The following is a 27235-nucleotide window of genomic DNA, read 5'->3' on the forward strand; positions in this document are numbered from 1 at the left end:
TTAACATATTTCCATTATTGAACAATAAACCTATCGCTCTATTTTTTCACAGAGCCTTATAAATTCTTAGATATAAATCAATTAAAAAACATCATTGTGAAATTAATCAATTTGAAAGCAATTTGTATGTGAACCAATTATTTTGTTCAAGTAAAAAGTTGATTGCTCAACTCATAGAGTTGGAGCATTGAAATACGGAAGAGCTTCTCATTCAATTGGTTCTTCCTCGCTGTCACTAAATGTATCAGCATTTTCTTGATATTCCTCATCATCATCCTCATCATCCTCTTCCTCACTACTAGATCCAAAATCTGTCGAGCCCACTTCACGAACCACCAATCTAACTTTTCCAACAAACGGTACCCATCCAAGACTAAATCTTCTGAACATGGTACCATTCTTTCCGAAGCAACATTGTAAAAATTCATATAACAAAGAGAGCTTGACATCTGTAAGATCCTTCTCTGGAATTTTACCTTCCTTCACCAGTACTTCATCAACATTTTTGGAGAAGAGTAATTCTTGTAGAGTTGCTAACATTTCCTTATCGAACTTATCGGTGGCATCTCCATGACTCAATTGATGCATGAACACATGTTTTCCAAACACATCCAATTTCTCCTTAATAGATCCATGACTCATACTAAAATATTCACTCTTAAAGAAGAGTGGATATCCAAAACTAGTAAATAAACAAAGATTAATCTCTGTCGAATTTGCAGTAGTTGCTATCAAGAACAAATCCTTCACATTTCCAAAAATCTTCAATAAAACCTTCTCTGAAATGATAAAATCCTTAGAACGAGTCATGATTCTCTGTGGCTCCTCACTCGTGAAATAATTAAACGATTTCAATAAGTAACTTTCCAATTGTAAGGTCATCAATTCCTCCTGAGCAGTTTCCAACACATGAACCGTTCCCTTATGAAACTCTTTCAATCTCTCAATAACATCCCACTTGATAGACTCTGAATCATATGCACTACACATTTCAAAATAAATCCACAACACTTCCCTCATTGATTTTGCAATTCTATTCATTCCCAATTTTTCATTAGCCTCATCGTCATCATCATCGTGATGAATTTTTCTCTTCTTTTTTCTAGGCTTTAATAACGAACGTGAATTATTATACATCATCAGACATGCCTTTTCTAATTGTTCTACCTGTTCCGAAGAGAGTTTGAATAAATTGATGAGAAATTGCTTGGCGAATTCTTCCGATGAGCAAACGAGAGAAAATTTGCTCGAGATGAGGAAAGGCTTGCTAATTCGCCAATCCTTCGGAGGTAAGAAGAGTAGAATGGAATTGCAAATAATTTCATCGAAGAGAGTATTATTGTTGTTGTTGGACATTTTTTTTTAGTATTAAAACTTTTAAAAGTTAAATGTAATTGGTTAATATTTTAAATATTAAATAATGTTAAATGTTAATGTATGTTTCAATATGAAATTTTCTGAAAATGATAGTAATTCGCTAATTGCACTAATGCCTTTTTAAAGATGAGCGTACAATAATATTTTAATATTGTAAAGTGGTGCATTCCTGAAAATCTAACATTGATTTTAGAAATATTAACCAATTAGGTAGCGATTCACAACATTCCTAAAATCCTTACAAAATCCATGATCTAACCGGCTATTATGAAACTCCTAAAGAAAATGAGCGAAATTGCACTTTAAATTTCCAAATAAATTGCACCTAATCATTTCACACCAATTCGTTTGTAACACAAAAAAAACAATTAATCGATTATCCGTGTGTGTGTTGTGGTGGAAAATGAAAGCTGTTCGTTGTGTGAATGTTTGTTGCTTGCTCTTGTTAGCAATTGTCTCTGCTATGATGTTATTAGAAACTAGTGTTGGAAAGGATGTCAAGTTTTGCATGCCTCCACAAGCTACCTTCTGGGAGACTACCAAGGATGCTAGCTATATCATGAAGGAATTCAAAAATAATGATCAGGTTATCAAGAACCAATACAATGTCAAGACTTCACAACAACGTCAAGATTTTATCGTAAAAGGAAATGTTGTAAAAAGTGAAATTTCCATTCAAAATCCAATGAATAATGATACCATCGTGTATACTCTGACCAGTGACAATGGTGATTGTTCTTGCATGAATTTTGGTCCATCTGATTCCAGTGTTTTTGTACAATGTCACACTTTACCAATTTTGGAAAAGGGTAGTATAGCTGGAATTAATGCATTGAAAATTGGTTACAATCAAAGTGATTTGTATCCAACATGGACTGAAATTAATTATTATTGGGTTGTTCCTGCTAAGGAAAGTGGATATTGGTGGTTTTTGAGTAGAACTAGTTATGTCATTGATGATTCGAATAATGTTCAATTGGGAACTACTACTTATTATAATCAAGAAGATAAGGCTGATCCTTATGCATTCTATCTTCCAAAGTATTGTCCTCATTACTCACAATGTACCAATCCAAGAAAAAATAAACTGTTTTTGAATGACTTCCATATTTGGCAGTTTACTTGTCAATCACAAGATGAATTAAATTTTGCATTTGATTTAGAAATTTCTGTCCTTCATCAGTTATACCATTTGAATAAACATTAAGATCAGTCAAACTATTCAATTGACTAATGAAATTTGCTCCCTGATCACGAATGCAGTTATTACCAATGTTAAGCGTAGTCAATCTATCCAATCCACTAATGTGTTCAGCTCCTTTTTGTCCAATATTATTTCCACAAATAGTAAGGTTGGTCAACTGTTTCATTTCACTAATATATTGAGCGCCTTCATCGCCTAATTTGTTATATCCAATACCAAGAGTAGTCAATTGCTTGAGTACACATAAATGTTTTGCACCTTCTTCACTAATATTAGATGTGTAAATATAAAGATTTGTGAGTTTGGACATTTCGCTAATATATTTAGCTCCTTCATCACCAACTTTTGTGTTATTAATAGAGATAGGTTAATTGTTTCAAAGAGTGAATGTGTTTAGCACCTTCAACTCCAATATCATTGTTACTAATGTTGAGACTAGTCAATTGATTCATTCTACCAATGTATTGAGCTCCTATATGACCAATATTATTCGAAAGGATGAGCAGTGTGGTTAACTGGTTGAGTTGACTAATAGATTTTGCTCCTTCATCTCCAATTTCATTTTCTGATATTTCGAGATATCTTAGTTGTTGCATATTACCGATATACTTGGCTCCCCCCATATCGATAGGATACAAATACCCACACATATCAAGATGAGTCAATTGATTCATTTTGCTAATGTATTTAGCACCTTCATTACCAAAATCATTGGCAGTAATATCAAGAATTCTTAATTTCTTCAGTTGACTAATGTGTTTTATATCTTCACTACCAAGATTGTTATAATGAATATCAAGAACAGTCAACTGCTTCATCAATTCCAATATTTTACAATCAAATTTAAAAGATAAATCTCTATTTTCCACTTTTAAAGTTACAATATTTTGTAAAAATTGACCTTTCACCATTCTATCATTCCTACATATTACCGAAAGTTTACATCTTTCTCTAACAATTTTCAACCACTGTTTTGAAACTAGTGCACAACTCATTGCAATAAATTTAAAATCATCGGAATGAAAAGATAAAATCTCTCCGAGTATATCATCATCAATAACATGATGAGAATTATTCATTGTATTGAGTGTCGATACCTCTGCAGCAGCAGAAGGGTTGCTTGTTTGTTGTTGGCCCATTTTTTTAAAATTCTATTTTTGAAAAACTTTTATTAAGGAAGGAAATTTTGTTTGAATTTGAATGTAATTTATATTAGAAATTTTGGAAATGGGCCCATAGTTGACTAATGGTTTAAGCAAACTGTCTTGATATATTTCCCAGAATAGGTAATATTTGGTCGTCTCAACATTTGAGCTGTACTTCCAACCACATGCAAATAATAATTCATATAACATTGAATTACTGACAATGCTCCACAATCAGAAGGATCTACCGAAATGGAAATTTCAAATAAGAGAGATCCTTTTTGTAAGTTTTCAGGGCTCACATAGAATTGAACCCAAGGATTCAAATAGCTTGTATCAATTCCTGATTTGGCAATTACTTTTCTACTCTTCTTTTCAGTAATTTGAATCTTGAAATTCTTGGCATAAATATCTGGAACTACCAATACGGAAACATATTGAGGTTCTGTAACGTTAACAACATAAACGTCTGCGTTAAGTGAGCCAGTTGTTGTAACCATAAAACTGGTATCCAATTGACCAAGAGAACTTAATTGCATCGCTCTATTTTTTGTGTAATCTTCATAGAGTGGCCATCTCACATTCGTTTTATCATCCCATGCAACAGTGACAAATCTCTGAATAACTCCCTTTGAATCTACATAATCTCCATTTTCATTCCTAGTAAACCCATGAATTCCAATTGGTCCCAATGGCCCTAATCCACCCAGAGGGCCCAAAGGACCTAGAGGACCCATAATTGACCAAACTCCCAATCCTTGCATGTGTTTAGTAAAATCATTAATCAATGGCATTAAATTATAGAAAGAATCACCTAGAGGCCCATCAGCAGACAATGGATTTTCCGAATTATAAATAAGAGGATTATATTCCTTATAGTATGGACCTAGCAAGATTTCCAAATATTCCTGAAAGAGAGCATAAGCTCCACTAGGACTAGGTACTTCATGACTCAATGGTCTATCAATTGGTTCGATATTCTCATTCAAAAACAACTTACCCTAATGTTCCCAGAGGTCCATACGCAGCTATTGGTCTATGTCCCCATTTGTGAGAATTATTTAACAATCATTCACACTTACCCATTCCATCCCAAACAACTCGAAGGTGTAATATACAAATCACAATCAGGTGCAGCTGGACAATTTCTAGGATAAGGCACCACACCAGACCCCACAAACGTATCATCCAATCCAAATATCGTGTCAGAACTAGTATATCTGTAGCAGTTTGGAGAATTTGTTTGTATCTTGCCAGATACGAGCGAGAGAGCATCCACTACCACTACTACTTGATTGTTACTGATCAGTAGCAGTACAAGCAGTAGTAGTTGTGTGATCAATAATGAGGTGTTGTTGAATTTTTGGTGGGTTGTGACCTTGTTTTGTTGCATTTTTTTTGCTTGTAGAAAAACGCGAAAAGATTACAATTTATTTTCGCGTTTTTCATTTGGAAATTGTGCGAATGGTAGTATCACCAAATGTTAATGTTGAACGCATTCGGAGCATTTTCCTACGTGGATATTTGTTTTAAGATGATGATGAGGAGAATGAATAGTTTTTAATGGTGATCGATTTATTACTTCCTTTATAGCTTCCTTTTGAATATTAATTAAATTATTTTTCAATATTGTTTGTGATGCAAATTGATATCATCCTAGAAATTGCATTGTAATTAAAATTTTATTTATTAATTTTCAAATTAAAAAAATTATGAAGAATGAATTTTCCAGGGAGTATGACTTGTTATTGTTCATAGAGGAGGCAATTGAAGCGAAAATTATTCTTCCTTCATCATTATCATCAAATCATCATCAAAATCAACCGACATCATCGACATCTTCCTCTCAAATTCTTCATGTTTACTTGTATGGATCCCGAGCCTACTTTCCATCTGATGAAGATCAACAACAACAGCAGCTCGGATCTAACAGAGACTATGATACTGTTGTCATTGTTGAGAATTGTACCTTTATCAAATTGATGAATTATTGCAAAACTCTTCAACAAGAACCTTCTCATCATCACACAGAGGAAAATATTAAACTTGAAGAATTCCTACTCAATTCTAACAAGCAATACTACAAGATTCTGTACACTTTTATGAGGAATAACGTGGAAATATCCATGTCGATCTATTCGGAAAGGATTTTCCAGAGAATGATTCAGGATCACTCGATATTCATCTTGTTTTGTGTTCATAATAGGAATTCAATAGTAAAGTGGAAGGAAACTTGGAATGAACGAGTGGAGGGCTATAATTCCAATGATCTCTCCCTTTCCGAATGTTACTATAGGAAATACTTTCAGAAACACAAGTTTGTTCCATCTGTACTATCGGAAGTGAATAGAGCTTGGCAAAAGTTCTATAACAAGATTGTGAAAGATCATGATGAGAGTAAGGGAACTAAGTTGGTGGTGTACTGCTTTAGATTCTTGGCTTGGGCTACAGAATTATTGCAATATCATTGTGTGGATGAGTCAGTGTTTAGTGGAAATGAAATTTATTGGAATTTACAGCAAAATGTGTTGGATAAATTTGATAGACAGGATTATAAGGCCCTGTACAAGACTATCGATGAAGAGTATGGAGAAAAGTATAGTCTGACAGTAGATTCATTCACGAAATTGTCTGAATTTTCATCTCTCTATCCAAATATTAGTCTCACAAAATCCGAAACAACTGAAGTGATTATTAGTGATCCTTCAATGGTATTGAAAGAAATGAAGCAATTATTGGAAGGATTGAACAGCATTGAGGATCTGTATAGACTCTTTTCAATTTATTACAAAAATTCAGCACAAAGTCAAGGTATTGCATTGAGTGCTACCGATATGAGTCCAAGGGATTATCCAATTATTAGCCTGTGCATTAACTCATCTGTAAATAATTCAATATTATTTGACACTGCTCAACATTCAATTCTCAAAGCAATACCATTTATTCCTAATATTAGAATAGAGATGAACGAAAGTGCTTGCAGAGAAGTGATGTTGAAGAATAGTCCTGGATCAACTTGGCATGAAATTTATACCTCTCGAAATCATCAGAATTGCTTTTTAGTTTGGTGGAACTTTCAAAGTTCAAAGTGGTGCGTGAATGAAGCAACTAATTTAACATTGGCTTTGAGAATATTCATTAATTACCTACCATGTTTATTGAATAATGATCAATTTGAAAATTATTCAATAACTATACAACTAGAAAATTCGAATGATATTACTATAATAGGATTTAATTATTTGGAAAAATCTGGAAATTATAGACAACAACTGGTTACCAAATTTGAGGATTTTGCTCCAAATATTATTTTCTCTAAAGAGAATTTTAATAGAGATGAATTTAATTTAACATTTAGAAAACCAATACTCAAAATTCAGCAACCTAGTGTAGCTTTAACATTTGATGGATACAGAACCTTTGTATTGAATCACGATGAAATTCAAGATATTCTCCATGACAATCAAGTGGAAGTTATTGAAATATTTACCTATTCTTCTGATGTGGACACAAAGCCACTCTATACCTCCATAACTACGCCTTCATATAATTGCCTTCGTAAAATGAAACAGGTAATTCTCGATAATGGAGATTGCACGCTCAGAGAAGTCTCACAACTACCAAAGCATATAAAGGAATTGTGCTTGGAATTCACTCGTTGGAATTTAAATATTAACAAGTTATTGGAGGACATACAGCTTGAATTTTATGGAAATACAGTGGAGATGATTTGTCAACAAATTGAATTATATAGTTCTTTAATTTCAAACCTTAGAGAAACTATTCAAAAGCTATCTAATATTTCGGAACCCAAACTTTTGGACAAGAATATAAAAGAAATTATCACCAGTAAGCAAACAGTTTCACTACTCAAGGCAATTCTATTCCGAGTTCAACAAAAATCCTCAGTGGGTGATATAATTATTAGATGCATTAGAAATACATACCGTCAAAGATTATTAACACTGTTGGAAGAAGTTTCTAAAAAACCTCAACAGTAGCAGTAGATTTTCAACAATGAAGTACACCAAGGTTGATTATTAATAAGGAGCTATCTACTGTTTCCACATTTTATTGATTTTCTTACAGAAAACATCACTCATCAACAGTTGATTTCCATTCGAATTGAAATTTCTGAAACAACTTTGCATTTCACATTCCTTTCCAAAATATCCCTCATCACAAACACAACTATTCGGTGCAGCACAATAACCACGGGATGAGCATGCTAGGGCATTTGTTGAATTATATCCAAAACATGAAAATTCATCTCTTGTGTAAAGGGAAACTCTTGTTTGTCTAAGAGCTACCAAATAAGGAATTCCATCGTATAGTTTAGGATAGAGATCTGGAGTGGCTATTGGTGGTTGTCTATATCGAATAGGAGAAGTTTGAAAGTAATCATTCACACCACCTGCATATAAATTACCTTTCCTTGTGATCAAATAATAACTCTTGTCCATCGTATAGCCCGAAACTACATACGAATCATCGGAAGGTAATATGATGGGATAGGGTTGACCATAAAAATAATAAGGCTTTCCAATTGTTGAGATAAGAAGCATAGAAGAAGTACCTCCTGTAACCAATTGCCTAACTTTGACATCTCCATTAACTCGAATAAAGTTTACAATATTTGTTTCTGAACTCAATGACAAGTATTTTGAATTATCATTATTTCCACAGCCATACACATTTCCTTGATTGGTTAATAATAGCAATGTTGCTGCATAGGTTATTACTTTCAAATCCACAACTCTTTCACCAACTCCTAAAAAGGAAATATCTAACATGGTAAATGAATTGAAAACTGTTGGAGCATTTACACCAAATCCAAATTGATAATTGGAATTTCTACCAATTCCAAGGACACTTCCATTTTTCATCAAGAAGAAAATATTGTCGTCTCCTATTAAGGCGAATTTTTCAACATTCGAATAGAAAAGTTGTGGACTTGAAGTGAAGGTAATTGGAAGAGAGAATTGGTAAGCTGGGGATCCCCAACCATACAAATCTCCATTCGAAAGCAGAATGAATCCAACTTGGTTTCCCAATTCGATTGAAACTATTTCTTGTTTCGTCAAGTTGGACGAAATTAAACTTTCCTTAACTGGTAATATAGAAGATGGGAAGAGTCCAGAGCAGAGTCCCCAATACTCCATTGAAGTGATATTTCCATTAGATTTTGAAATTATCACTGAACAATCTCCATTCGATTTGGCAGAAATAATCGAAACACTGTTCGAAATGTTCATTGATGGAATTGTCAAATTTCTAGGATAACGAATCTCTCTTTCTTCACCTTTAGCCAATATTCCATCTCTATTTGTTCCCCAAACATATGCCATCCCTTCAGAAGTGACTGAAACTCCATTTGCATCTGTAAACCCAACTTTCGTCAAGTTTCCACCATTCATCATTACAATCTTATCAAAATTTGGACCATAAAAATCATGTCCATAATTATCTTGTCTTCCATATCCCCAAGAATACAAATTTCCACCAATAATACAAGCCGAAATCAAACCAGAAGCATAACATTCGGTAACATTCGAATTAATGTAACTCATTTTTCTTGGAACCCAAACAACCTGTCCAGCACTTGGATCACACTGTTGTGCATCATTATCACCAAACACATACACATTTCCATTTTCCAAAATTGTCAAGGCATGTGAAACTCCAAAATGAATTTTTTTGACTTTTGAAGGAAGCAATGTGACTTGTCTAGGTGTTTCAGTATAATCAAGAGAAGTATCATTCACACCCATAGATCCACGATAATTACTTCCCCACGTATATAATTTACCATCCTTATCAATTGCTGCCATTACTGACCTTCCACTAGAATAGGAAGATTTCGAACCACTTAACGAAACTATATTTTGCAATGAAGCAATCTGATTAATCACATAACTATTAATAGCAGTTGCTACTCCTCTAATATAATCTCCACATCCAAAACTGAAAACATGTCCATAATTAGTAAGTGCAAAATAAGTTTGGCAATAAATATAACCACAAATTTCAATATCAACAATTTCTACATTCTGATAAGGTTGAAAATCATCTTGATTGATGTAATTATTGAGAATGAATGTTTCTGTCCAAGGTGTCATTGAATTAGACGTGTCAAGATATTCTTGAATGAAAACTTTTCCATCACTTGTCAAAATTAAACATGAAAATAAGCAAACCATTTTAGTGACAGTTCTGTTACCAGTAATGAATGGATTTTCATTCTTTCCTTCTTCTGTATAGATGTATGTTGGTTCTGGAAGTGTGAAAATTTTTGGTGGTGAAGTTTTTGGATTTCCTCCACTTACGAGAATTGTTTGATTGATTGGCATGGATGTGGTTGTGTTGGAGTATTGTAGAATGTAGTAAATTGAATAAGTTGCTGGAACTATTTGTTGAAGCTTGACAGAAACGTCACGTGCTTGAATGCCAGTTGTCAATCTGTAAGATTCAGAGCCGTTGAAGAATAAAGTGGAAAGATAAGAGTTGGGTTCTGCTGGATATCCGATTGATGTTGGGTAATAGAAATTAAAACCATTGTTGTCAGCGTTACCAAAGTTGTAAATATTTTTCACATTAATTGAACAGCTGGCATGATGTAATATTGACAGGAAGCATATCACAAACAATAGACCTATCGGTAGCAATTGTTCCCCGCTACGTTTTACACTCATTGTTTGGGTGTTGTTCTTTTGATATTGTTTAATTTTTTTATAATGACGTTTGGCAGTGAAATCCGATAATTCACCTACGAAGAGCTTTCATTATTTGGAAAATAATTCGCACAACACAGTAACACCAATGTCGGACTATTTGACCATCACTGTTATTAATGACTTTTGGCAGTGATATTAAAGTGACATTTGAAGTTGACTGACTTTGAATTTAATTTCCATTCCAATGAGAAACTAGTTGAATATCTTAATAATATTTTGAACAAGACGAATGAGGTTGAACATTAGAAACTGGCGTTACTTGTTTCGATGTCGAAACCTTTCGTCTTGTTTCTCTATCTTGCTTCCAGATTCCCAAACTTTTAAGATTCGAATATTTTTCTCTTAAAAAAAAATGTCAGAATTAAAAACCACACCATCACCATCTTGCTCTCTATTTCTTCCTGATGATATTTGTTATGAAATATTAACTTTTTTACATTGTAACGATGAATACGATGAATACGATGATGATGGATCATTTTTAACACATCAATTATTTATTTTAAATACTTGTTGTTTAATATCTAAACAATGGTTAAATGTAATTCGGAATCGATGTGAATTTACTATTTTTATTCATCATGCCAGCTGTCAAGTATTAAATTCTTTAATGGATTCGCAATTTGTTTCTAATTTTACAACACTACATGTCACTGAATCTTGGGATTGTAATATGGAAATGATTAGTTCTATGAATCATTTAACTAAATTGCACATTAACAATAATTACACCAGTAAGAAAATGGAATTTATATGTAAATTGAATCAATTGAAAATATTGGAATTGGAATTGAGTGATATTGGAAATGAACAACTTATTCAAATTTCCCAATCTATGAAACAATTAACAAAACTTAGTGTTGGTTTTAATGATATTGGAGGAGAAGGATTGAAATTAATTAAAGAGTTGAGTAATTCCTTGACTATCTTAAATATTGAACATAATCAAATAGGAAATGAAGGTTTGGAATTATTAAGTGGATTGACACGATTGGATAGTCTTGATATTTCTACGAATAAGATTGATAAATTCAATTCAATTTGTAATTTGAATCAATTAACAATATTAAATGTCAGTAATAATATTGTTGGAAATGAGGGTGTGAAATTCATAAGTAAATTGAAACATTTAACTGAGCTAGTTATGCAGAGTTGTAACGTTAAGGAGGAAGGAATGAAATCAATTTGTGAATTGAAGAATTTAACCAACTTTAACATTAGTAATAATTTTATTCGAAATGAAGGAATGATATTGATATGTAATTCATTTCCACTATTGAAATGTCTACGTGCAAGCTCAAACAAGATTAGCAACGAAGGAGTTCAAGATATTACTAAATTAGAAAGATTGACCGATCTGAATATTTGCCGAAATGAAATTAGCAATAATGGAATGAAATCAATTAGTGGATTAAAGAAGCTAACTTGTCTAGATGTTAGTGGTAATAATATTAGTGATGAAGGTGCAACATCTATTAGTCAACTTTCTCAATTATCAAGTCTTTATATTAATGACAATCAAATTGGTGATGAAGGAATGGAATCAATTAGTGAAATGAACAATTTATCTAAACTTTGGATTAATGATAATCAAATTGGCAATATAGGAGCCAAGGCAATTTCAGTTAACATGCATCAATTAACCTTCCTTTTTATTGCCAACAATAGGATTGGTGAGGAAGGAATTAAACTTCTTGAGAATATGAAACTGACCTATTTGGAGACCTTTGATAAACTTTATTAGTGAAACATTTCGAATAAACAATCATGATATGTAAGCAATTGTTTTCACATATATTAAATTTTCTCAAGTAAATGTAGCAGACTTGGCCGAGTGGTTAAGGCGACAGACTTGAAATCTGTTGGGGAAACCTTCGTAGGTTCGAATCCTGCAGTCTGCGTCTGAGATTTTGATTTGGCTTTAATTGGGGAGCGTAAAGTGTTTCCCTAGTATTGATTAAGAGGCTTTTATCAGAGTGTAAGGCGGTCTTGACCGAGTGGTTAAGGTGATTGACTAGAAATCAATTGGGGCGACCCGCACAGGTTCGAGTCCTGTAGATCGCGATCAGTTTTATCTTTTAAAAAATTAACTATCTTTTACAAATATTTAAACATATTACACCATTAATAATGAATTAATCACATATCATATCACATAATCTTTCTATTAAGTTAACTTGCATACTTGAGAGATTCATACAAGATATTGTACTACTTTTTGTTGTCGAGAAAAGGTTTACCCGAGCTAAAGTCTTACACCAGGTTTTACAGTACTCTGCCTTCAACTCATCTCCTTTAAAGTGGGTAATAACCTTATTAATAATTCCACAGTAAACCATCTGGAAATTGTCCATTGAATTTCCAAACCGTAACACTCGCTGCTGTTCACGCCACGCACCTTCACGCTATCAATAGTAAAATCAATCTACACAGCCTTAATCAAAAAAGTGTTTGCTGGCAATTTTTCGTAAATTTTGAGTGGCGCTCAAATCCGTTTTTTGATTAAAAAAAATGCAAGGAAGAACGCTACTGCTTTTCACGCTCATCCTTTTATGTGTGCTAGCTTATTGTTGTGTAGAGAATGTTACTGCTGAATCATGGGGAAGTTTCTTGAGTCAATCTATGCAAGTTACAAATGGTAAGTGGAGTGTAATTTGACATTTTGGAAGAATTAAGCATTATGATCATTATTCATATTTAGGAAAATTATTTTCATCATCAAAAAGATCACAAGTTGTTTGTCCTCCAAATACCTTTGGAAGTAAATGTAATAATAAGGTGAATCTCCCAGATACATATCCTCTCAAAAAAGGTCCGTTAATGATTGGCCAGATGGAGATTAATGATGGAAATTCTTATTCATGCGAGTGGACTATTTTTGTTTTAGAATTTAATCAAAGTTTTAGTTATCCCTGTTTTTTTGTCGTAGCCGATACAACTGTTCCACCAATCAATTACACTCTAACCTATTCAGTGTGGTCTGCAGGTTTCATAATTTTTTCAAAGGATGTTGTGTTTATTGATGGGATAATTCCAACATTGAATACTAAGGTGACCTACATGGGTGATTTCAATTTCTTGATTGACAAACCAATGAGCTGGGATGATTCTGCCAACACATGCCAAGTTGGAATAGTTCAACAAAAGATTTCTTCATTGCAAGAACTTTCAAAGTTGAAAAACTTAACTACATTTGACATTCCTTGCAATTCATCTTCAACAATCAAGGTTCCATATTTTGGATATCCTTACTAAGATAGTGTTTTCCTATCATAATTTAAAATATTCAATGTATGATAATTATATTCAAGAAAGAACCTTAATTGAATACTTTCCAACATTTTTTGCAAATCTTGGAAACACGACAGACATTAGCATTTCAAACTCTGATAGAATTATCTCTTTCTATAGCATTGTGAGTTCTAACATTCCTGTTTTGAAATGCAAAGTCCAATTGAGTCTAGGAAATTCTCTCACTACCCTATTCGAATCTAATTGTTCTTCCTTTTTGAACTTTACCCATTCACTCACTCAATACAGCACCAATACGAATGCCTCCATCATAGTCACTCTCTCAAATCAAGAATACATGTTTGAAGAAAGTGAAACTTTTGACATGAATCTATCAAATTGTTCTCAGTGTCAAAATGGAATTTGTCGATTGTCTCAAAGTAGTATTGATGGTTCAACTCATTGCGAATGCTCAGGCTTGTTTGAAGGAGAATTTTGTCAAGAGTGTAAAGATGGTTTTGTCAAATTATCGGACAAGTGCGTTTGTCCGAATGGTTATCAACAAATTGGTTTTGGCTGTGTCTTTGTTAGTAGCTCAAACGCCACTTCCTGTTTTGGATATAGTGTCAAAGAAGGTGATCGTGCATGTTCTTATCATGGAATTTGTAATTTGAATACTCATTTGTGTGAATGTAGTGAAAACTTTGATGGTGACAGATGTTCAACATGTAAGACAGGTTACACTGGTTCAAAGTGTGATATTCCAATTTGTCATGATGTGAGTGCCATCGATTCAACTGTTTGTAATTCCAAAGGTGATTGTGTAGCACCTGACAGCTGTCAATGTAATGCAAATTATTATGGACCTAATTGTGCAAGCTTTAAATGTAATGGCATTGAAAAGAATAATGCTTTAGTTTGTTCATCACATGGTACATGTTCCAATGCTGATGTATGCACTTGTTCCTCAAATTATGATTCGTCCACTTTCTGTTCAAAATGTCTTCCTTCCTACAATGGAACTGATTGTTCCATAAAAATTTGCAGCCCAGAAACCACTTGTAGAGGCCATGGACAATGTAACGATCAATTACAATGTATCTGTAATGGAAAATTCACAGGCACCTATTGTGAAAAGTGTTTAGATGGTTGGGTTGGCAGTAATTGCGACATTACTTGTTCTGCACAGACAACTTGTTCTGGAAAGGGAAGTTGTTCATCAACTGGATCTTGTATCTGCTCGGCAACTTCCTATGGAGATCATTGTGAGAATTGTAAAGATGGTTGGTATGGAGCTAATTGCGACTTTAGAATAGATTTTACATCTTTTGAATTTAATGAGAATGGTGATTCGATTAGTGCTTCTGTAAACTCTGTCATGAAGAAGAATATCAACTGTTCATCGCTCATTGTAAACACTGAAGTGTTAGGACAAGGTGCAACTTGTGTATTGGATGGTGATAAGAGTTTATTGATCATTAATCTTGGCACCTTGGCAACTATTGTCATTAATGGAAATCTCATTATCAGAAACTACATTGACAGCAAATTAACAACCAATGCCAAAGTGTCAGGAACTTTCTATCAAAGAGTTGATCCTGTCGCCTCCTTGACATCTGAAAAGTCTGTCATTGGTTGTGGAACAATGTTCTTGGATGCTTCTTCATCCACTTCATTGGACAGAAGAAGATTGTTATTCACATTCTCTGCAGTCACAGCTCCAAATAATCAAGCCTTATCAAACCTTAATAATCTCATTTCTGGAAATAGTGCAAGTACTGTCAAATTCTCAGTGAATAATTTTACAGGTGGATCTTATTCTGTTCAGGTTGCTGTTCAGAGCACATTCTCTGGTAGAGTTTCGTATGCTACGTTTGCATTCATGGTGACTGATGCCTCCCCACCAAATTTGAGTATTAAGAATGGTGTTTCGAGTACTGTGACTATTGGAAACTCATTTGTGGTTACACCAATTGTTTCATTCCCTTCATGTTATTCTGGTTCTGCTTTAATATCTAATCTGAAATTTACCTATACTCAAGTTAGCGGTGCTGCACTCCAGATTAAACAAAAGAATGAATTGTTGGTGTTTAGTTCAGATTATACCAAGTTGACTGAAGAAGGTAAATATGTATTTAGTTTGAGTGCTGTTGAACAGGGATATCCAGGAGCATCCATCACATTCGAAATCATCGCAGTAGCCCTTCCATTGAAAGTTTCGTTCAATATTCGTGACATGTCTCAATCCATGGAAGATAAAATCTCGTTTACAGTACTCAAACAGGATCCAAGTAATCCAGATGATGCAAGTGGACAAGTAGCTCTATCTTGTGTCAATATGGAAACTTTACAAAGTTGTGATGGTTTCGTCCAGAATGGTGCAAATATTGATCAGACCACTTTGTTATTTAACCAAAAGTATGGACCTGGCGTTTATTTGTTTACTGCTGTGTACACCAAGGGTTCGAGATTCTCCTCTTCCAAAGTTAAAATCACTGTCACAAGTCAATCGAAATCATCCTTCTTGAGAATATACATTAATACTCCTTCCAATATTGATCTGACCTCAGTTGACCCATCCACTTATTTAATTCTTCAAGCACAAAGCATCGACTCACTAAGCGTTCAAAGAATCTACTCATGGACAACTGATTTTGATTCCTCCTCCACCTCCTCATTGGATCTCAACAAGAAATACTTGTCCATTCCAAAGAGTTTACTTGTTCCTGGTGCTTCTTACACAGTTTCTGTTAAGGTTGTGGATGGAGCAAAGGTAGGTGAGGGAGTTATTTCATTTGTGGTCAATTCGCCTCCAACATTGGGAAGTTTGGAAATTAATCCATCGACAGGTGTTGCCCTCACTGATGAATTTAAGGTTTCATGTGGAAATGGGTGGTCGGATGTTCAACTCCCGCTGACCTTCAAGTTTTTGTACAGACTTCAAGGAGATGTGTTCTGGAAAGTATTGAAAGAAAGATCTGAAACGAGGTCTTTCAGTACTGTCATGCCAAGTGGACATATAGAAATCAAATCCATTGTCTATGATGCTTTAGGAGCCGCCACAGAAACAACACAAATCATTCAAGTCACTAATCCAGTTGACATTACATCAGCCGTTCAATCTTTGAATGCTATTAGTACTTCTTCAGTCACTTCCTCTTCGACCTCATCTGCATTGAGTGTTATTCAATCATTGAAACCTCAAACTCAAGAAGAAAAGCAAAAATTGAGTGAAACTGGATCAAAGATTGCAATTGCCTATTTTTCACAGATAGAAAAGGAAGAAACCGTCACTTCCCAAACAGTTTCATCAACAGCCTCTTCAATTTCTGTTATTTCATCCATCAGTACTTGTATTTCAAATCTGCCTGAAAGCACAGTCAGTTTTATCATTACTAAATTCAAGTCAACTGTCGATGGCGCCAATTCAAAGCTTAATTTACCAGATGAAGATATTGAATCATCATTCAACAGTGCCACCACCATTCAATCCTATGTTGTCAAAAATGGAGAAAAGAGGGCAATCTATGTCTTCTCCAAAGTTGATATTACAATGTTAGATCAAATTAAGGAAACTCTTGTTAACCTACAAGTGAAGAATTTAGTTGCAGACATGCCTGCTGCTAGAACATTCGGCACAGATTACTATTCATATATGAGATTAATGAGCGTTTCGTCTTTGAGTAATTTGAATGATACAATCAGTTCAGAATCTTCATTCTCTCTCAGTCAACCATTCAGCACACTATCACAATTTTCTAATTTGGATACTGTTAAACTTGTGATGAAAGTCCAACAACAAAACGAAAGTGTTACCAAACTTTTCTCATTCAAGGTAGTTTCTACCAATACTGAAATACCAATCAGTTCTGATTCAATTGCTGAACTCACCATTGAAAATAATGATGGAGTTGTACAAAATGCTGCCACTTACGAATGCAAGATTTTACAAAATGGACAATTGACATCATTGTCCTCATGTGTGATTGTTTCACACTCTGCAACCAGCTTTACAGTTAGGGTTCCTTCAACTGGTTCTTATGCAATTGTGGCCAATGTTAAGAAAGATGTTATTGTTGACATATTGTCAGAAGATAATTTGAAATATCTTGCTTTCCTATCATTGATTGTTCCAATTGTTGTGTTGATTGTCATTGTTTTCATTGTTGTGGTTTGTGTTATTAGAAAGAGAAAGAGAGCAAAAGTTCAAGGTGTTTAAGATTTTTAATAAACAATTAAAATAATTCAAGTTGCATTTCGTATTTTATTATTAAAGGGCAAGTTACGATTTAGTCACTTTTTATCAACAATTACTTGTGAATATTGGAATTATGTGTTAATGTACTCAAACATTTGTGTAAGGCGGTCTTGACCGAGTGGTTAAGGTGATTGACTAGAAATCAATTGGGGAGACCCGCACAGGTTCGAGTCCTGTAGATCGCGATCAGTTTTATCTTTTAAAAATTAACAAATCTGTTTATTCACCCAATAATCTTCCTGCCTCCAATTTTAAGGCCTTTCCAATTGTGTTGGCCTCCATTGTTTCTTTCACATTCTCCAAATATTTTAACATGACTTCCAAGATTCCATCATGAAATATTTTAATGGCATCTTCATTGAAAATCACTTGATTCTTCTCTGGTGTGTTGTCTTGTTCTTCTTCTAATTGATTGGAAAGAAATTCTTTAAACGTATAAAAGGATATGATATTTCTTGCCAACTTCATTTTCTTTTTCAATTCGTTTCGTTTTCGTTTCTTCTTCATTTGCTTCTTACAAATTTTCGAATCATGATCTTCATTGCTTCTCTTGAGTTTGTCTTGTGAATCGCTTGTTTTTATATTCAATTCTTCCTTCATTTTGCTTCTTGATCTGGTGATTACACTTGGTTTGTGTTTGGTTTCGATTGTTCCAGCCAAGAGTTGAAATGCTTTCATATTTCTTTCAAACTCATCCTGGGTGAGGAGTGGAGAATTTTCTTCTGAATGATTGGATGATTCCATTGGGAAGAAGTGCTTGAGAGGTTTGTTGTTGTTTTTTTGTTGATGGTTTTTTCAAATTTAGATTTTAAAAGATGTGATGAGTCATGACACAAGACAAACCTTTTTGTTTTTAATCAAAGAAAAAGGAAAAAGCAAATGTTGATGTTTGAAATTATGATTATTTTATTGTTATTAATACATGACAATAATAATACTGTAACTGAAATATTTCAATTAATTTTAATTGAACTTCTCAAAAGATATTCCAATAGAATGTTGACACATTCCTTATAGAAAATTACAAAGAACAGATTTTTCAGCTGCCGTCTGTCACTTGACATGATATGGCTTTTCAATTAATAAAATATGGAGATTTTAATGTGTGGCCAGTTCTCCTCCATCGGCACTTCAGCTAAAATTGTAACTAAGGAAGAGTGGAATTATGAAAATGAAATTGTTTTGAGTCAGGAGAAGTGTCCAACTATTTGATAGATGTATTTCTGAATCAGACATTGGTAATTTCTCTAATATTATCCAATATTCAAGATTCTGAAATTTATTCCAAGTGGATTATCAATTATAGTGCAAGCATAAAGAAATGGCCCTTAGAATGGACAATTAAATTATTTAATTTCAAATTAATCAATGTAAATTTATAATAAATTAGTGGTCTTTGCTCTGAAGAGTATCAATTTTATTTCTGTCCCGTGGCTCATTTCTTAATTCCAGAAAGTTGGAGAACTATGATGTCAGTTTTACAATGTTTGAATCAATGATTGTTCTAATTAAATAACAACAAGTAATAAATCTCCAGTCAATAAAATAATTGAAAATGAAAATAATTGGGAGATTATTTGTTGAATATTGTTTATTTTGTTATTTACACATGTGTTAATATAGCTTTCTTGTTGGATTAGTTATTATTCCATCATCGTTTGCCTCCATTCTTTATAGGCATTGATAGGTCTATAAATCTTATCCAAGTCTTGATGGAATAATGCAATACTGTCGGCTATTTTTTGAGTTTTAGCCTGATAATTCATCCTTGATTGATTATATATTGGAGGCAATGGATTTTGATTATTGTAAAGATTTGTAATGAAAACATTATAGTGATTAATCATATGTCCTAACAAGTCTGCAACAAGTTGTTTCATTAATTCAATGTGTGCATCTGCCTCGTTCATTTTCAAACCTCTATGTGCTGCAGGATGACGAATATTAAAGATAACTGATTCAACTAAGGGCTTGATGTTGTTTCCAGTTACTTGTTGATACTGTTTACCATAATTTCTGACACAATCAGAAAATTCACGAGTATAGGTACCAACTAACTCATAGGCGCAGTCACAGACCAGATCCTTAAATTTTGTAAAGAAGGTCTCAAAGTCCCTGCCTGTCTTTTGATGGAGCTCTATGCTTTGATCAGTTGTTTGAATAAATGTTGGTTGACTATATTGATTTTTGTTGTATTTGTTTTGTACAGTATTACTTGGATTAATGTTTGTGTTTGGAAGGATGCTCAATGATACAGAAGCACCAAGAGATAGATAGCATTCACCTCTAATATCAATATATTGTTTAGTGTCCACACTTTTGGAGCTGGAATTCTTAAGACCAAATGGATGATGTTTCCAAATAAGACAAGAATTGATTCCAAAATCAGATAAACGACCACCTTCTTCTCCCAGTGGTTGAAATTTACCTTGATAGGTAAATCCATCAACAGTGTTGACTGAGACAAAAGGTGCATTGGATTCACAGTTTTGGAATGATGGAATCAAATTGGTATCTCCATAATAAATAAACACCAAACTTCTCAAAGAAAATGGTTTTGAAAGATCCACAGTGAATCTACCGAAAATGGGACATTTCTCCTTGGCATACACAGTACCCATGTTAGCATAATATCTGGTATGTGCTAATGGAAGATTACAGTGATCACTACGAAATGCTTGTAATTTGCCAAGGAGTTTGTTAGAGTTGGAGTACAAACCCAGTAACAAGCCAGGGTAATGATATGCTTTCTTTTCTCTTTCATCATTCAAAGTAACACTATCTGATGTCAGTTCAACATACGACCCATTACGAATTGTTGCAGGGTCCTTATGTCCAATCCAAACACCAATCTTGGAAATTGTACCAATATCAATGCAAGCTGTAGGTTGAATACTAACAGCAAAATCATTGTAAACTCTAATATTATTTAAGTACAAAATATTGCCATAACGAGCAGAACAACGACATGAAACAGGTCTCTCATATGAGGAGGAGAATATCATTACCTCCACTCCTGTGTTAATTGTGTCATCAATGGCTTGAGTAATGTGATTGATAGATGCACTTTCAAGTCCTGTGCTTTGGTATTGCATTGTTTTGGATTTGGTTTTTTTTAAAGAGTTGTTTTGGTTGGTGAGAGCACGTGATGGGTTTAAATTGTCTTTACAATGAAAAGTGAAGAATTCCTAACTGGATTCTATTCTATTTTTAAATTTTCAATCACGTTGAGTGATTGAGAGATTTTTAGCATTTTACAACTTTGTTACTTCATTACTAATTTCAAAAGTAAGGGCCATCAACACATATGAATACAGATTACTTTCTATTGAATTATTAACCTTGTTGGGTAGATTAGGTGGAGAATTGGAAAAAATTGGTTTCTTTAGGTCCATACAGAATAAGTGTTTAGACTACTTAAAGAATATTAAATTTAGATTTTAACGATTTGATGAGTCATTCAAGACAAATCCTATTAATCAAAGTAAATGGAAAGTAAATGTTGATGTTTGGAATTGTGCTTATTTTATTGTTATTAATATATTACAATAATAATAACTAAAATATTTCAATTAATTTTAAATTAATCTCATATATATAGATATTCCAATAAAATATTGGAATTAATTTCAAATATTCAATTAATTCTTCTTTGATATCTTGATCTTTCCATGCAATAACATTCTCTCCATCAATTATTTCCACTATTAGAAAAATCAATTATCTTCTGGTGGATCTAGATCAATAATATCTCCAACAATATCAAAAATCTGTCTTGCATCATCTCCATAAACAGAGAAGAAAATCTTACTAAACTCCTCTTCAAATTCATTATCATTAATCTTTGTTCCAAGAACCTTTTCAAGTCCTAAATTCAACGAAAATAGCTTGGTTGCCTCAATATTCGAATATGTACTTATTGATTGATCCACCTTCCTAACCAGTGGCATATCCCACTGTCTACAACTTGCTTTTTGATTATCCATTTCTGAACTAATCAGTGGAATCACCTCTGCCGTCAAGAGACTATGCTCCTCCTCAAGTTCAAGTGATTGTTTCACATAGGGAATTACAAAATTCACTTTCCTAGCCAATGCATGTTTAAAACTCGGAAATGATGTATCAGCTCTCTGATAGAATTTCAATGTAGTATTAACCAATTCATCATCATCACTAGCTCCCACACCAGAAAATCCTATATTATTATTATGTGTGATGAAGTCCTTTTGGATGAATTATGATCACCAATAAAAAGAACAGGAGTGTTGTTAGATGATGAAGTTACAAATCTATTCATTTGCCTAAATAATTGATTCCTCTCTTCAACATCCTCAGCGTCCTCAGTTTTATCGTCCTCACCGTAGAAATTATTATTATTAAAATTAGTATTTTGAATAATGGCAGCAGAAGGTGGCTGTCTACTAGTAACTTCTAAAGTAACATCTTCACCCTCTGTTAGTGCATTGCCCGCATCAGTTGATACATCATCTTCATCATCATCCATAAGATTAATCACCTCGTGCTCATTGGATGCCTGCTGCATATTTTTCATCATACAGGTTATAGCAACAACGCAAACTTTTTTGAGTTCGGAATCTACGAGCCGATTACATAAGAATTTTGTATAAGAATCGTTGTATTTTTAGAATCAAAACTTCCTGTTCCTAAAAAAATGTTGGCACGTATGAAAGAGCACAAGCATGCTAGCCAACAGCAACAACAAGCAAATTCCCAACAACAACAACAAACAACGAATAGTACTACTGTTTCTACTACTACAACTCCCAATTCTTCCAATTCTACCTCTCCAGCAACTACGAATACATCCTCTCTAAATTCACTAGCCTCTTCTATCCAGTCAACACAAAATCCTTCTCCAGTGATTGTAGGTACTGGTAGCAGCAGCAATAATAACAGTCAAACAACATCCTCATTGCTGACAACAGCAGCAACATCTATTGGTAGTCTTGGAGGAGGCGGTTTGCAAAATTATGATGATGATAACAATAGCAAGAAGAGAAGTTTCCAAGAGATGGAACAAACAAGTTCTTCATATTCTCGTACTGACGACTCTAGCAAGTTTAACAAATCTTCTCATCCAAGCAATCCTTCAAACCTTCATCACTATGATGAGAATAATGATGAAGATGATGAAGATTTAGACCTTTCTACAACAACAACATCTTCATACAACAAGCCACCACCAACACACCAACAAGGTTCATCCTCCTCTTCGACTCATTCTGCTTATCCATCTCATTTCTCCAGCAGCAATAACCGTCCAGTTGCTCCTCCTTCCAAAGTCCTCCTCTTTTCGAACCTTCCACCAAATTGCCAAAAATCAGAATTGTTAGAATTTGATACCTTCAATGAGTGTAAATTCCAAAAGGTTTTCCTCTTCAAACAACCAGCTCCAAGTGGTCCAAATAGACACAACAACAAGAAGAGAAAACGTGATGGTTATTTGGCATTTGTCGAATTTGAAAGCGTTGAGAAGGCACAAATGTTTCTAGACAAGTTTGAAGGACAAAAGATAAAGATTAGAAACAGAACCGCCTACCTCAAGTTCTCTGAAAAACAACAATTGGAAGGTACTCCTGGAGGATTGACCATGAATGTTAATGAAGACTTGAACACAGTACCTGTTAGCAAGACTGTTGTAAATACCAATAACGCAACCATTATACATATTACATTTACTCATTGCGATGAGTATAATTATCCCCTCAACGTTGATTTACTCTTTAATTTATTCAGCAAGTTTGGAACCATTGAAAAGATTAATATTTTCATCAAGAATGAACTCACCCAATCACTTGTTCAATTCAAGTCAGACACTGAAGCAACAGAAGCTGTCAAGGAAATGGAAGGTGTTTTTGTCTATCCAGAGATGAAACTTTATAGAATGAATATTCAATTCAGCAAAAAGTCACGTGAAGAACTTTTAATCAAGGAGACTAACCATAGAAATAGAGACTATGTTGTTCATCCAATGCGTTCTCAGAAACCATATGATGGTAGTGGCAGCAGCATGAGATACAACAACAATACTCCTTCTAATAATCACTATGCTCCTCCACCTGAAGACCCATACTATGTCTCTGAATCATCGAATAGCAATTCTCCAGACAGAAGAATTCCTGGTAATGATATGGATGAAATGATGCACAATAGAAGAAAATCACCTCCTCCATACATGTCATCACGTGATTCTTACCCTTCTCATCATTTTGCTCAACCATCCTATAATAATTATCCACCTCCATCTTCTTATTATCCACCACCATCATCTAGTTCTAATGGTGCCATGATGATACCACCACCATCATCAATGCATTCATACAATGGTCCAAACGATTATATGGGCTCATCAGGTTTCCCTCCAATGGGTGGACCACCTCCAATGCCTCCTCAACATCACGGAGTGCCACAGCCTCATCATGGTCATCCTCAACAATTCCCTCCACCTCCTTCTTATTCATCAAACGGAGTACCACCTCCAATGCACATGCCAATGTTCCCTCCAGGTACTTGTGTTGTTATTGTTAAGAATCTTCCAGTCCAATGTACATGTGATCATTTATTCGTTCTGTTTGGCCTCTATGGTGATGTTATCAAAGTTAGTATTAGTTTATCTAAGAAGGATCACAAGACTCCATACATGGCTTTTATTCAATTCAAGTATCCACACGAGGTTGGTAATGCTCTCCGTTTCCTAGGTGCTCCATTCTATCCAACTTTCAACAAGTATACACCTGGAAATACACCTATTTCCAGTGGGTCCACTCTATTTGGAAAAGAGTTACATATTGAACCATCTTTCCGTATTTTTGACATTATTCCTCCAAGATCATCAAAGTCAAAGGAAAATGACGGTTCAAAGGATATTTTATTTAGATCCTATGAAAACTCTCCTCTTCATCGCTTTACTCCTAGACAAGGTACTCAAGAAAGTTACCAAGCCAACATGAAGAAGCTTATGAACATTTGTCCTCCTTCTCCTGTTCTTCATATCAGTAATGTATCAGGAACAACAACTGAGGATAAGATTAGAAGAGAAATTGACAAATTGTTCGAATCACCAAATCAAAGAAAGCAAAAGTCAAGAATTGTGGACTTTAAATTCATCGACTACAAGAAAACTCAAACATCTGATCATAAAATGAAAGAAAAGAAATCAGCAATCATCGAAATGGATAGTATTGATGCAGCAACTACTGTTTTAGTTGAATTGCATGATATTTCCATTGATTCTCATCACTTGAACATCAAGTTTAGCAACAGAAGTGGCAGTCAATCCTCGTCACAAAGCCACTATGATTCATACTACCAAAATGATCAAAGATCCAACAACAATAGACCACCAAGAAGAAGTAGTGATAGAATGCCTCAACAAGACACAATGATGGGAGAAAATCAGGATAATTAGTCTCATCACACTCCTCTCACAACACTCAACATTCATATCCTTCACACATTTGTGCCTCTTCTTTTCGTCAAATCTTGATGATCAACTTCTTCATCTCATTAAAACACTTTAAAATTTCAAAAATCCCTCTAAGCTTCATAACATCTTTTCATTCCTTCTTTCAAAATAGCCATTAACGGCAATATCCTCTTTTTGTTAGGTAAGGAATATTTGGAACACAACACCCAATTGCTTTTTTTATTTATTAAATAAATCTAAGTTATCTGCTCTCGATTGAGAGGATAGTTTTATCAAGGATGATTCGAATATGTTCATCCTCAAATGATTCTGTATTTAATAGCCGCAAGTTTCTCCGAAACTAATCAGGAACTAAACATTAAAAAAATAGCAAAACATGAAGAGGTCTGCCTTCGAAATTTCCACCACCAAACAACAGCAACCCACAAGCAATTGTGCAGAAGAACAAGCAAACAAGAGGAGACATTTCTCTCCAGAACTATCACTTTCCACATTGGATGCATTACCACTTCACACGATTTTCTTTTTCCTTTACAATGATTTATCATCACAATTAGCACTCTATGGAACCTGTGCTAATTTTACGATATTTGTCAAAAGTGAAAAGCAAATTCCTTTGAATGGAGTGTTGCAACTCAAGAAATTCACACAGGAAAATCCTGATATTTCCTTGATTACTTTACATTATAGAATGTGTGGATTGTTTCAGCAATATGCATGGCTACATGATTATTCCATTTTCGAATTTCCAAAATTAGCAAAAGATTTACCTCAATCCTTGATGGAACATTGTAAGAATGGATTGATTCAAGCTGTTTATGCATATCGTAGTGAGTTTTATGGAGGAGGATTTACATATTTGGAAGTTGCTGTAAAGAAGGTCAATTCTGATGAGAAGATTAGTTTGAAATTTAGTGAATTGAAAACTATTCATGGAAGAGATTTTCAAGTTGTTAGATCTTTGGATGTTTCAATTGATAACACAAGAGTTTTCAATCGAAGAGGCATTACTGATCTGGAGGCCTTGGATGAATTGACTCAAAATGTAGAAATTTGTAAGGAGATGAAAGGCATTGAATTATTGAACTCATTGTTCAGTATTTCTATGAATGAAAAGAAAATTTCTAAAGAATCTCGGCCATCACTCTACCCAAGATTTGCAAGAGAGCACGAGACAATTATTGACACATTTATGAGTGAAGTTGTTGATGTAAAGGATGTGGATTCTTTCTCATCAATTTGTGAATTGGTTTCAATTACTGAAAATTTATGTCGTGTGAAAAAGAGAGAAGAGGATGTTAATGAAGAAGAAGAAATAACAAAAGATGATGAAGAAAATCCCAATAAGGAAGCAGAATTTGATTTGTTTGAATTTGTGGCACTTGTTAAACACAATATCAATTATTTATATTATGATGGGTACAGTAACTATAGTACTGCCTATATTGATTGTAATTTGAAAAGAAAGGATAATGGAGAGATTGTTTCTGTTTCTGTAACTGCAATTGTTGGACCAAGCTATACTGGAATAGGTGTAGAGTTGGATATGTTGGTCAATGGTGAACTGGCTCTAACATTCAAAATGGAAGAAGGAAGTGTCAAACCAAGCAAAAAACAAGACTGTTTTGAAACTTTTGTTGAGAGTTTTAAAACTTCCAAAAATCCAAATGAATTTGCTGCTGACATGTTAGAATTCAGTATTTCCAAGCCAAAATGGGCTGTTTATTCTCTTTATGATATGGAAAATTATAAAACTGGAATCACAACAGAAAATGGTTATCCAATAGAGTTTATTTCTGAAGTATTGGAATTTTTCTGTGAAAAAACTGAATAGAAATA

The 27235-nt window shown here is 34.0% G+C and overlaps 14 protein-coding genes and 3 non-coding genes across 17 annotated transcripts; 10 read left to right on the forward strand and 7 right to left on the reverse strand.

Annotated features, from left to right (window-relative positions):
• Positions 1-207: 207 nt before the first annotated feature.
• NAEGRDRAFT_53497 (uncharacterized protein) lies at positions 208-1356 on the reverse strand (the record flags this gene model as incomplete). The annotated part of the gene is made up of 1 exon (XM_002670545.1): positions 208-1356. One exon carries the CDS (start codon positions 1354-1356, stop codon positions 208-210), a length of 1149 nt encoding a protein of 382 aa, XP_002670591.1.
• A 424-nt stretch (positions 1357-1780) lies between these two features.
• NAEGRDRAFT_74490 (uncharacterized protein) lies at positions 1781-2584 on the forward strand (the record flags this gene model as incomplete). Its single annotated transcript, XM_002670490.1, has 1 exon — positions 1781-2584. One exon carries the CDS (start codon positions 1781-1783, stop codon positions 2582-2584), a length of 804 nt encoding a protein of 267 aa, XP_002670536.1.
• Positions 2585-2934: 350 nt separating this feature from the next.
• On the reverse strand, positions 2935-3660 carry NAEGRDRAFT_74491 (uncharacterized protein; the record flags this gene model as incomplete). Its single annotated transcript, XM_002670546.1, has 1 exon — positions 2935-3660. The coding sequence occupies one exon, from the start codon at positions 3658-3660 to the stop codon at positions 2935-2937; it is 726 nt and encodes a 241-aa protein (XP_002670592.1).
• Positions 3661-3824: 164 nt separating this feature from the next.
• NAEGRDRAFT_74492 (uncharacterized protein) lies at positions 3825-5119 on the reverse strand (the record flags this gene model as incomplete). Its single annotated transcript, XM_002670547.1, has 3 exons — positions 3825-4686; positions 4727-4762; positions 4809-5119. The coding sequence occupies 3 exons, from the start codon at positions 5117-5119 to the stop codon at positions 3825-3827; spliced, it is 1209 nt and encodes a 402-aa protein (XP_002670593.1).
• Positions 5120-5438: 319 nt separating this feature from the next.
• NAEGRDRAFT_74493 (uncharacterized protein) lies at positions 5439-7727 on the forward strand (the record flags this gene model as incomplete). The annotated part of the gene is made up of 1 exon (XM_002670491.1): positions 5439-7727. One exon carries the CDS (start codon positions 5439-5441, stop codon positions 7725-7727), a length of 2289 nt encoding a protein of 762 aa, XP_002670537.1.
• A 54-nt stretch (positions 7728-7781) lies between these two features.
• Positions 7782-10418, reverse strand: NAEGRDRAFT_53499 (uncharacterized protein; the record flags this gene model as incomplete). The annotated part of the gene is made up of 1 exon (XM_002670548.1): positions 7782-10418. The coding sequence occupies one exon, from the start codon at positions 10416-10418 to the stop codon at positions 7782-7784; it is 2637 nt and encodes an 878-aa protein (XP_002670594.1).
• Positions 10419-11202: 784 nt separating this feature from the next.
• NAEGRDRAFT_74495 (uncharacterized protein) lies at positions 11203-12204 on the forward strand (the record flags this gene model as incomplete). The annotated part of the gene is made up of 1 exon (XM_002670492.1): positions 11203-12204. One exon carries the CDS (start codon positions 11203-11205, stop codon positions 12202-12204), a length of 1002 nt encoding a protein of 333 aa, XP_002670538.1.
• Positions 12205-12280: 76 nt separating this feature from the next.
• NAEGRDRAFT_t702 lies at positions 12281-12361 on the forward strand. Its single transcript has one exon. It is a non-coding gene; the product is annotated as a tRNA-Ser (tRNA).
• Positions 12362-12443: 82 nt separating this feature from the next.
• Positions 12444-12524, forward strand: NAEGRDRAFT_t703. Its single transcript has one exon. It is a non-coding gene; the product is annotated as a tRNA-Ser (tRNA).
• Positions 12525-12971: 447 nt separating this feature from the next.
• NAEGRDRAFT_74496 (uncharacterized protein) lies at positions 12972-13715 on the forward strand (the record flags this gene model as incomplete). The annotated part of the gene is made up of 2 exons (XM_002670493.1): positions 12972-13098; positions 13162-13715. 2 exons carry the CDS (start codon positions 12972-12974, stop codon positions 13713-13715), a joined length of 681 nt encoding a protein of 226 aa, XP_002670539.1.
• Positions 13716-14049: 334 nt separating this feature from the next.
• NAEGRDRAFT_74497 (uncharacterized protein) lies at positions 14050-17910 on the forward strand (the record flags this gene model as incomplete). The annotated part of the gene is made up of 1 exon (XM_002670494.1): positions 14050-17910. The coding sequence occupies one exon, from the start codon at positions 14050-14052 to the stop codon at positions 17908-17910; it is 3861 nt and encodes a 1286-aa protein (XP_002670540.1).
• A 143-nt stretch (positions 17911-18053) lies between these two features.
• Positions 18054-18134, forward strand: NAEGRDRAFT_t704. Its single transcript has one exon. It is a non-coding gene; the product is annotated as a tRNA-Ser (tRNA).
• A 34-nt stretch (positions 18135-18168) lies between these two features.
• NAEGRDRAFT_53502 (uncharacterized protein) lies at positions 18169-18693 on the reverse strand (the record flags this gene model as incomplete). The annotated part of the gene is made up of 1 exon (XM_002670549.1): positions 18169-18693. The coding sequence occupies one exon, from the start codon at positions 18691-18693 to the stop codon at positions 18169-18171; it is 525 nt and encodes a 174-aa protein (XP_002670595.1).
• Positions 18694-19516: 823 nt separating this feature from the next.
• On the reverse strand, positions 19517-21052 carry NAEGRDRAFT_81826 (uncharacterized protein). Its single transcript, XM_002670550.1, has one exon. The coding sequence runs from the start codon at positions 21042-21044 to the stop codon at positions 19593-19595; it is 1452 nt and encodes a 483-aa protein (XP_002670596.1). The 5' UTR covers positions 21045-21052; the 3' UTR covers positions 19517-19592.
• Positions 21053-21665: 613 nt separating this feature from the next.
• On the reverse strand, positions 21666-22492 carry NAEGRDRAFT_74500 (uncharacterized protein; the record flags this gene model as incomplete). Its single annotated transcript, XM_002670551.1, has 2 exons — positions 21666-22144; positions 22195-22492. 2 exons carry the CDS (start codon positions 22490-22492, stop codon positions 21666-21668), a joined length of 777 nt encoding a protein of 258 aa, XP_002670597.1.
• Positions 22493-22621: 129 nt separating this feature from the next.
• NAEGRDRAFT_59679 (uncharacterized protein) lies at positions 22622-25501 on the forward strand (the record flags this gene model as incomplete). Its single annotated transcript, XM_002670495.1, has 1 exon — positions 22622-25501. One exon carries the CDS (start codon positions 22622-22624, stop codon positions 25376-25378), a length of 2757 nt encoding a protein of 918 aa, XP_002670541.1. The 3' UTR covers positions 25379-25501.
• A 271-nt stretch (positions 25502-25772) lies between these two features.
• NAEGRDRAFT_74502 (uncharacterized protein) lies at positions 25773-27230 on the forward strand (the record flags this gene model as incomplete). The annotated part of the gene is made up of 1 exon (XM_002670496.1): positions 25773-27230. The coding sequence occupies one exon, from the start codon at positions 25773-25775 to the stop codon at positions 27228-27230; it is 1458 nt and encodes a 485-aa protein (XP_002670542.1).
• Between the last annotated feature and the right edge of the window lie 5 nt (positions 27231-27235).

This window comes from Naegleria gruberi, assembly GCF_000004985.1.
Source record: "Naegleria gruberi genomic scaffold NAEGRscaffold_70, whole genome shotgun sequence".
Classification (NCBI taxonomy): domain Eukaryota; phylum Heterolobosea; class Eutetramitea; order Acrasida; family Naegleriidae; genus Naegleria; species Naegleria gruberi.